General features: G+C 36.8%; 1 protein-coding gene across 1 annotated transcript in view; it reads left to right on the top strand.

Annotated features, from left to right (window-relative positions):
- The first annotated feature begins 5951 nt into the window (after nucleotides 1-5951).
- LOC132536569 (phosphatase and actin regulator 1-like) overlaps nucleotides 5952-10648 on the top strand; it is a 29737-nt gene continuing 25040 nt past the window's right edge. The window contains exons 1-2 of the mRNA XM_060184604.1: nucleotides 5952-6237; nucleotides 7998-8163. Of these exons, the coding sequence (XP_060040587.1) occupies nucleotides 8061-8163 (103 nt within the window). The 5' untranslated portion in view covers nucleotides 5952-6237; nucleotides 7998-8060. The remainder of the gene's footprint in view (nucleotides 6238-7997; nucleotides 8164-10648) is intronic.

The following is a 10648-nucleotide window of genomic DNA, read 5'->3' as shown; positions in this document are numbered from 1 at the left end:
GTTGCTACATGAATTTTTAGAAGAACTAGGAACATGCATTTGTGATTAGCTTTTCCATATAGATCCCTCTAGGACAGATAAAAATTAATTTGTGGGAGTTGGGCAGTAGTGCAGCAGGTTAAGTACAGGTGGCTCAAAGCACAAGGACTGGCATAAGGATCCCGGTTCGAGCCCCAGCTTCCCACCTGCAGTGGGGTCGCTTCACAGGTGGTGAAGCAGGTCTGCAGGTGTCTATCTTTCTCTCTCCCTCTCTGTCTTCCCCTCCTCTCTCCATTTCTCTCTGTCCTATCCAACAATGACAACAACAATAACTACAACAATAAAACAAAGGCAACAAAAGGGAAAATAAATAAAATAAATAAATATTTTTAAAAATTAATTTGCACACACATACATAAATAATGATATTTTCTTACCATAGGAATAAAGATATACATAATTATGTAGTCTCAATTTTTTATTTTTCTTTATGCAGTGCCTAGGAATGAACTAAGGGTTTTATGCATGTATGATATAGTGGAGTAGCACTCCAGCTCTCGTTATTCTCTTTTTAGAAATATATTTGTGGGGAGAGAGAGAACATATAGGGAGAAACAGACACAGATAAAGAGAAAGAAGAGACACCTCACTACTGTTCTGCCATGCACAGAGCTCTCCCTGTACCATCCATGGTGTTTCTATGTGATTCTATAGGCTTAAACCCAGGCCACACACAGAGAGATGAGATGTCATCATAGTGCTTTTTTTTTTAAATTTTACTGTTGTTAGCATATTCCTTTATCATAAAGGTGGTAATGTTCATATTAAGGGAATGAAAGAGTAAGCGTAGACTTGCTTGAGAATTCCTCACTTCCATATCCATATAAAGGGTATTCTCAGAAACAGGCTGCAGGTGGAGCCTATGGCTTCCCTTGTCTTAGACCTTATCCATGAATATTAGCCAGTGCCATGCCTCAGCAAGAGTGTTTCCCTCCATTTCTTTATTTTCCAATTCCCAAATATTGGGAATAGGAATAAATATTGTGATAGGGACATAATTTATAAGTACTCTTTTTGCCAAGCACAGATATTTCCATATTACAGATAGCCCTCTTTATCCAAAGTTAGTGTTCCTCTGAAATATTTCATAATCAAAAATGACATAAAGAAGCAATTGGCATTTATTTATATGGAAAAATAAATTTAAGTGTTCCCAGAACCAAGAAAACAACTTACCAAAACCATGCTAAATTACACATAAAATCCAAAATGAGACTAACAGATAGTAAAAGTAGGAATTCTCTAACAAATGCACAGCCTGTCTAAAGCAGCTCCTTAGAATTTTGACTCTGTCACTCCCACAGTTCAGGGTGTACTACCTCTAGAATGGCTGGTATGAAACCATTACTAAGTCTGTATTTTCCCTTTATTCTTCTTGGGTTAGCAAAACTCCTCTTTAGTTCTGCGGTGTGGGGGTGGTGAACAGGAACCTATATACACATCTTTTGTAAAGGTGAAGTGACTGAATATGAACAATAAAATCAGAACTTAACCTTATAAGCAAAATCAATGTAGTAGAATCCATTTGGTAGAAGAGTAAAGCTGTGTTTGGACTCTGTGAACTAATCATTCTACAAAACATTACCAGAGAGTAAAGGGTATTTTCAGAAACAGGCTGCATGTGGAGCCTATGGCTTCCTTGTCTTGAACCTTGAATATCAGCTTGTCTTGAATGAATATCAGCCATTGCTATGCCTCAGCTAGAATGTTTCCCTCAAATACCATTTTGTAAGATTGAAGATTTTCACGAAACTTTACAGGAGAAATTTTCTTCTGAGTATGAGTGAAGGGGTAATTTTTGATTTGCTATACTTGGTTAGGATGTAGAAATCTGCTTCTGGATCTCTAAGGAAACTTTAGGTTCTAATCTAAATTGGGTATTTATAGATTTAATGCCTTTCTCCATTAGCAGAATACTTGAAGATTTTGTAATCCCTCAAAATATGACTACAGACTTTACATGGCAGAAGTTAAGCTCTTACACTATGTGAAATTTTTCTATCAGCCCATTTTCTCTATTCTCTCTCTCTCTCTCTCTCTGCTTTAACATTTTATTAAGACTTTTACACAAAGAAGGAATGAAAATGCATCTACTCAACAATAAATGTAGTTAATTAATAGCTAAAGTGTTTTCTCTCCTAGAGAGATTTCAGTATTAATAGTCTCAGAATGTTATTGGTCTCTATATCATTTGATGACTATTTTTCCATTATGTCAATGTTTTAAAAATTTTATTAGTGATTTAATAACAATGAACAATATTGTAGGATAACAGGGGTAGAATTCAATACAATTCCTTCCACCAGAGTTCCATATCCCATCCCCACCACTGGAAAATTCCCTATTTTCTATCCCTCTGGGAATATGGACCAAAATTCTTTAGAGGGTAATTAAGGTGGAAGGTCTGGCTTTTGTAATTCCTTGTCCACTGAACATTGACAGGTCGATTCACACCCCCAGCCTCTTTCTATCTTTTTCTAGTGGAATAGGGCTCTGGTAAGGTGAGGTTCCAGGCCACATTGGTGAGGTTGTCTGTCCAGGGAAATCAGGATGGCATCTTGGTGGCATCTGCAAGTTGCACTGCTTTACCATGTGTCCAATCGGGGTTGGAGCCTAGCATTCACCACCTTAAAGGAAGCTTCAGTACTATGGTATCCCTCTATAGATATCTAAGAAAAAAATCAAACTGGAGCACAGAAACTCCTGCACTAGAGAGAGAGAGAGAGAGAGAGAGAGAGAGAAGAAGAAGGAGGAGGAGGAGGAGGAGGAGGAGGAGGAGGAGGGAGAGAACAATTCATGCAGGTCAAAGACTAACATCATGTCGGGCAATCCAAATGTAAAACTTAGCCTTAATTAAGGGAAATAAACAATTAAAATTTATTGCAAGCTTCTAAATAGTGCAAACATATTATCAAAGAGAATAATCTCAGGCACACATTGATGGAAATTTATACTTTCAGGATAAATTAACAGAAACTGATGTCTTTACTACTCTCCAAAGTACATTTTGAAATGTGTATCAATTTTGATTTAACAGTAGACTTCTTTCTTTTGTATATAGAATTCATGCACACATATCAAACTAGAAAAATGGTACACAGATATCTGTTATGCCATTTATATTTTAATAAATTTGGATTATTTCACCTTTCCAGGCATCAACTTTCATATTGTGCTGCCATCAATGTAAAAAAAAAAGGAGACTTCAGCATTAAAAATAATTTTTATTACTTTCTTGCTGAGATATGCTAATACTTTTTTTAGTTAACATTTAGCATTGATATTCAAGGATATTTTGAACTGAACTGTTCAGTGCTGCATAAGTGTTAGTCTGAATACTTTGTCTAACCTTGTCTTCTCTGTCTGGTTCTATTATATCTCAGAACAATGAGCCATTATAAATGGTGCTCTGAGCAGATTTAATTTATAAGGCAGAGTTGAACTGATCAGATTTTGACATTGGTTTTTGAATATTATGTTTCTCCACTTTCAAATATAATTTCTCTCACAGATATTCCTATATGTAATCTACAGCTATACTTTGGTTTGTAGCATTATATAGGCTGTAAGTGAATCTCTTCATAAATAAACACATAGGCTTCATTAAGCTCACCATTAGATTTTCAGGTTTTTTTTTAGTTTACATACAGTTGATCCCCTTTATTCCCTTCTCTCCTCCCTTCTAGGAACTATTAATTTGGCAGTATAGCCTCAAAGTTTGTTTTTATTTTATTAATTTTGTTTCTGCATGAACCACATATGATTGAAATCACAAGGTGTTTGTCTTACTTAAAATCATGGTGGTTTTTTTTTTTTTTTTTTTGGCCTCCAGGGTTATTGCTGGGGCTCAGTGTATGCACCATGAATCCACTACTCCTGGAGGCTATTTTTGTCCCCTTTTTTGTTGTTGTTGTTTTATCATTGGTGTGGTTATTATTATTATTGTCATTGATGATGTTGTTGTTGGATAGGACAGAGAAAAATGGAGAGAGGAAGGGAAGACAGAGAGGGGGAGAGAAAGACCTGCAGACCTGCTTTACCACTTGTGAAGTGACCCCCCTGCAGGTGGGGAGAGGGGGGCTTGCACTTCACACCACATGCACTTAACCCACTGCACTACTTCCCAACCCTCTGAAGTCATGGTTTGAAATTTTATTTCAGGGGGTCGGGCGGTGGCGCAGTGGGTTAAGCGCATGTGGCGCAAAGCGCAGGGACCGGCGTAAGGATCCCGGTTCGAGCCCCCGGCTCCCCACCTGCAGGGGAGTCGCTTCACGGGCGGTGAAGCAGGTCTGCAGGTGTCTTTCTCTCCCCTTCTCTGTCTTCCCCTCCTCTCTCCATTTCTCTCTGTCCTATCTAACAACGAATTGCGTCAACAAGGGCAACAATAATAACCACAACGAAGCTACAACAAGGGCAACAAAAGGGGGGAAAAATGGCCTCCAGGAGCGGTGGATTCATGGTGCAGGCACCCAGCCCAGCAATAACCCTGGAGGAGGAAAAAAAATAATAATAAAAAAATAAAAAAATAAAAAGAAATTTTATTTCAGAAGCTAAGTATATCATGTTAAAGAAACCAGCAACTAATTGTTTAGTAAAACAAAGTCCCTTTCTTAAAAATGAAGTCATCCCCTTCACAAATACATTGCTTTTCTCTAAGTTAAAATTTTCTTCTCTGAGTTCTTTTAAATTCTGAGCCATTTACAATGTATATTGACATTATAAGACATTTAAAAGCCTTCCATGGTCTATAATCCAGAAATAACTGACTTCCAAACCCAATTCTCAGTCTCAGAACAATTAACTCTATTTTTCAAATTTCTAATTTGACATTTCCAACAGCACATAAAACTATGCTCACCTGGATGTTTGGTGTTTGTTATGTGAAGTAGACTAGGTCTTCTCTCTCTTTCTCTCTGTCTCACTCTGTCTCTTTCTGACTCTCACCTGTGAGTCATCACAATTTCAGTAAGATCACAATAAAGAGTTCAGAACCTATCGCCCACACCTTACGGAAAGCTCAAGAAGCCAGAAGACACTTTTCTTCTCTTTTAAATGTCAAGTGTTCAGAATGTCTCCATTGGAAGCTGAATAGGAATGCATTTTTTAAAAAGTAAGCCCTTGTGTTTGAGCAAAACTTTGAGTATTCTGAGTTCAACACTGAATTTCTTCACAAAGATATGTGATTAGTAGATTTTGGCTACTTTTTTCTTCAGGTTTAACTGCAGCACCAACTTGGTGTGTAATTTGTTCTGATTGGAAAAGAGAGTCTAAAAGACAAAACAAGGATAGCTTTCACATTCACCTCAAGGGCACACAGCTGAGTTCTGTTTACTCTGGTGGTCCTCCTTCCAAGGCTTAAGAAAAATAACTTTTCTTAACAAAACAAAGCTGCTGCAAACCATGCCATTTTATTACCAATTCTGTTGGTCACTACAGGGTGCAAAAGAATTATGAAAAGTATAACATATAACTTGTATTTGGTCAATATTAAGTCTGTCATTAGTAGATCTCAAAGTTTTCTATCTGAAAGCCCTTAGTAATGTTTGGTAAGCAGGTGTTCAACAAGTTCAACTATATTAGGAAAGTTTCCTTTTGTTGTTAGGGCTATTTTGTTACATTCAGAAGGAGGACTGCATTTAGACAGATTGGCATGATTTGAGCTGGAGATTTGAACAAGTAATCAGAGGTGGGCAGAAAGAGAAAGACCATGGAAAAAGTAAGGCTTGAAATCAAATGTTCATTCTGTATTTCACTTCAGAAAATAGCTTACAATTATAATTACCCACCTTGTTTTGTAGCTCAGAATAAAAGTGGCATTGCATCAAACCCTACCAAGCAGCCTTTGTGATTAGAAAGTACTCCACACCTTGAAGAACAGAGGAGACATGAGCATAATTTTAAATGCAAATTAAATTGAGGGGGTAGTAGAGAGCAAAGAAGACAGTAAAACAAAACCTTTCAATTTTCTTAAATTAGCAATCTAATGTGTTCTATAGAAGAGCTCCACTCAGATCTCATCTTGGGTTGCATTTCATCACAATATAAAACGGGCAAATCCATCATTTTCCTCTGCTCAGTGCTCTTGAATTGAGATTGAAAGGAAAATTAGAAGCTGTTCATTTGGGCTCGCGGGCTCAGCATTGCACAGAAGCTTCATTTTATACCCTGTGATGTGTTGAAAGGGGTCAACAAGTGCTGGTGAGTACCTGCCAACTTCAAGTCTATTCTTTTCCTATATCTGTGTAGATATCTTTCTTTTGTACATAGGGAAATTTCTCAAATGATCTATGACTATATTATAATGCATCTTTCAAAACCTGGGGAATTTCAGATCGCTTTTTAAGCTTCTTCCAGTGACTGAATCACAGAAGGAAAGAGTTATTTTCAGCCTGGATGCCTGTGACTGATTTGTAGACTAATTATTACAGGGGAATGTTTAGTATCTTCCAGGTGAGATAGTCATTTCCTATCACCAGTATCCAGTATTAGAGTATGAACTAATACCTCTGACAATTTCTAGACAGCTGTCCTGCCACATTAACTATTTAATCATGTAGTTCTGTTGTAATTTCAAATCAAACTGAGACTTGGAACTAGAAAAATTAATTATTAAATGGAAACCCCATTTGTTTCTATGACTGTGACACTTTTGCTGTATAAGAAATGGAGGTGGGGGTGGGAGTCGTGATGGAGAGACTGAGAACAACCTGCCTGATAAAAATGTAGATTTGGTGAAGATGATTTTCTGCCAAAGTTTTACACAGGAAGCTGGTCATTTTCTTCCTTCACAGAGAAGGATAAAAGAGGCTGAGGCTGGCGTCACCTTTTGTTGCTAAGGTAACCGTCCTCTGGCCGTTTTATCTGATAAAGGAAGTCCAGTGAAGGGTATACATTATTCATTACTGTTTAATCAAACAATTAAAATTGTTTACTCTCACTGGGATTGTTTAGTGAAATCAAATACTGGCTGAAAGTACATTTGCTTTTACTGCTGGCAGTTAGCCCTTGGTATTTTTTCCAGTAAGTATTATTTGCTTTTTGTGGTTCTTTGGGGGTTTTAAAGTTTTCTCTTATTAGACTTGATTTTATAAAATAAAATATGCTGTTAGAAAGGATAAGCTCTTGAATTCTCTCAGTTCTCTTTTAGCTTGATTTTAATGATTTTTCTTGTGAATTATTTCTTTAAAAGAGAGAAACCTGAATTAGAAATACTTTATTAGTTGCATTCATGGAAATACCACCTATGAAGAATGAATGAATGCTTTTTAATGAAGTATATTAGATTCCTGAGAGGCTAGTGCATGTTAATATTATAGGGACCACTGCAATTCTGAAATAATTGTCACTGTTACACAAACAAGATTTTTCTTCTTGTAAAAACAGCCTATGTCAAGGGCAAGGAAGTGATAGTCATATAATGCTTTATAAAATATGCTATAGAGAGTCACTGAAGAGGAAGGGATTCAAATCTGTTGTTTTCTGTCATAAACACAGCATTTCTGAGTGAAGGTTCTGATTCCCAGACAATTCCAATTGCTCAGAGGGAAATAGAACTCTCTGAATCAATTGGGGATCAATATTCAGGACAGCTGATATTTAATCATACTATTTATCAGGCAGTCTTTTGAAAACTGATAGTTTTGACCTGTATACCATAGGGAAAGACTGGTATGTCATCTCTCTTTAGCCTAAGTCAACTTTTTTTTTTAATGTGTATTGCTAAACTATGCTTACCATTAATGGGTTCTCACTAAATACTGCATTTTCTTATGTAGAATAAAAGATTTTCTGAGGGACAGCTTTAGAGTTGGCAATGTCAGCTGGGAACTAAAATACTGTAATGGTATTTCCTATTTTAAAATTAAATATATTTCATATATACTTATACCATGTGTATGTGTAAGGAACTTTAAGAATCTATTTGACATTCTTAAATATATTGGCTCTTCCCCTCCCAGCCCCCCTTTTGACAGACATCCAAGTGACTGTTTTCTTTGGATACAATACTGAGGACATCAAGGATGGATTATCCCAAAATGGATTATTTTCTGGATGTGGAGTCTGCTCACAGACTCTTGGATGTTGAGTCAGCTCAAAGATTCTTCTATAGTCAAGGAGCTCAAGGTAATAAAATGGGAGAGGGAACTCCTTTTATATGCATGTTGGCTTTGTCTTAATGCAGGGTCCACAGCCTCTTAAGCCCGACTGCTGAAGTCTAACAAATAAGAACTTCTAAATTAACAAGCTCTGACTAAATAAATAAATAAACTTTACTGAACTCTTGCTGTAGCCAAAACAGGCATTTAGTAAAATGAGTAAATACAACCTCCCTGAGATATGGTTCAAAGAGTAACTGTTCTACCCAAACTTTGCTACTAATGTTTCTTATAAAGCTATGTTGGAAAATCATTCTCTTACTTCCTTGAGCCCAAAGAAAAAGTTTGAAAGACATCGGGGATAACTTTCCTAACCTCCCTAAACATGAAGAGAGCAAGGGCCCCCTGATCCATTTGACTGAAATCTAACTATATCAAGATCACCAGAGACCAGCTTTGAGCTTCTAGAACTGAATTATCAATTTTAGATAAATGCAATTTCTGCATTGGAGAATTAACAGTCCACTTAGAATCACTCATGGAATGTAACTGGCATGTACATTTTTATTACCTGTTTCAAGAGGGTCAGTTACACTCCAGTTTGTTTGCTCTATTTTTCAGCAGGTGCATTTAGGATGTTTTTTCCTGCAAAGTTAGTGTATGGAAAGAAATTGATGTTTTTCTATAGGATTTTCTGACAGGCAAGAGGAATTTTTGTGTATTTGTTTTTAAAGTTTATTTTTTCTCTTTTCTGTGGACCATTTAGGGTATTTGGTCAAAGAAACCTAATGATAGGCATTCCCTTAGTGGCACAAATGATGACCACATTCTTAAATAGAAAAATAATTGAATTCTTGGAAGTCACAAAGCAGAACTCATAAGAAAAGCTATTTTGGTAATGCTGGCATCTTTTACTTCTAGGTGACAATGATACTTCACATAGGGAACTGATTACATTTTACCTTGGATTTCCTAGTTTTCTTCCCTTAATTGATTTCACCTTGTTCTCAAGCCTGTTTCTCATGGCAACTTTGGAGACATGAAAAGCTTCCACTTCTCTGCTCCCATGTTGATTTGCTTGGGTCAGTGTGCTCATCAACTGAGCTTAAATTAGCAAAAGTGAAACAATAGCTAATCTCCCTCATCCTTGCTACTCTCAGCCACTTAAAAAAGACATGAAAATGTTAATGAGGTAAGAGGTGAGACTCTTCAACTTCCTCTGAGTCTACAAGTAAGAAAATACTAGAGGTAGATAGAGAATGGGGCCCTGAAATGACAGAGGTTTGAGTTAAGGGTTCACTTCTACCATTAGTCTCATGATTAAATGTTGCTGCATTTATTTGCTTCCTTTAATTTAAATCAAAGAATAATCTTTGGCAGTGGGGTCATCAGCCGTAGCTGCACTACTTACTGTTGGCAGAACTGAGAACAGGAGTTAATTATAGATATTAAAGATGTCCACTTTGTCTTCCAGTAAGGACTGTTTAAGCCTTTAACTTAAATAAAGATTGTGGATTCTAGGCTTTCACAAAAGGAAAGCAGGCAGAGTGTGGGAGGCTGAAAGGACTCAAGGCAGCTTAGTGGTTGTTGACAGATGGAAGTTGGGGGTGGTGTGGTCAGAAATGTCACCACCACTGCCTGTGGTTTAGACACTGAGCTAGAGTAGCTAGAAAATGTATGAGATGTTATAGCATGAGCTACTGTTGCTTCCTGTGATCATGTTCATTTGAGGGCAATGAGAATGATGTTCTGATCAAGGAATTTTGAATTGTCATAATGGTGGAGGATTCCCTAAACATCAATTTTTCTGGGTCAATTTTCAAAACCCCAGACTGCCTGAATCAAATCCAAGTAAGGCCTTCAGGTTGACATTTAAGAAAGAATTCTGGTGTTGGTCACTTAGCACCTTAATGTAAGCTTTTAAGAACTAGTTTCTCTCTATTCAAATTTATCTCCTTTAACACCAGAACAGAAATACCTTTCTTAACATTAGAGGAGGGATAGCACAGTGTGGTAATAAATATTGGGCCCTGATCATATAGGTTCAAATTCTGGGTTTTCCTTAGTGGACAAATTTAACCTCTTGAACCTTTAATTCCCTCAGTAATATATCCTAACTCATATGTTTCAAATACATTAGTGAAGTTTTTTTAATGATATCTGTTACATAGGAAATGTAATATATAATCAAGGCAATAAAATAAACATTCCTGGCAAAGAAGTCCTCCCTCCTCTGTTTCATACTTCATTAGGAAGCCTCACAAGCAAGAAATGTGGACTTATAGAAGTTTAATGCCCTATTCAGGAGAAAATAATGATTTAAAACAAATTTTATGCCATAGTAATTTATTTTCCTATTCCATAAAAACCAAACTTGGGGAAAACATAAAAGATGTTGACATTTTGCTCTAGTTCCTCCTATTCATCTGTTCCATTTCACTTGAAAATTTAGAGCTCCCTTCCTTCTGATACCTTCCCAGGGGTCTACCGCCTAGAGCTAGTCTCTACCACAG

Source organism: Erinaceus europaeus, unplaced genomic scaffold, assembly GCF_950295315.1.
Source record: "Erinaceus europaeus unplaced genomic scaffold, mEriEur2.1 scaffold_670, whole genome shotgun sequence".
In the NCBI taxonomy this organism is placed as follows: Eukaryota; Metazoa; Chordata; class Mammalia; order Eulipotyphla; family Erinaceidae; genus Erinaceus; species Erinaceus europaeus.
Note: the sequence above shows the minus strand (reverse complement) of the source record. Positions and strands in the feature narration are given on the sequence as shown.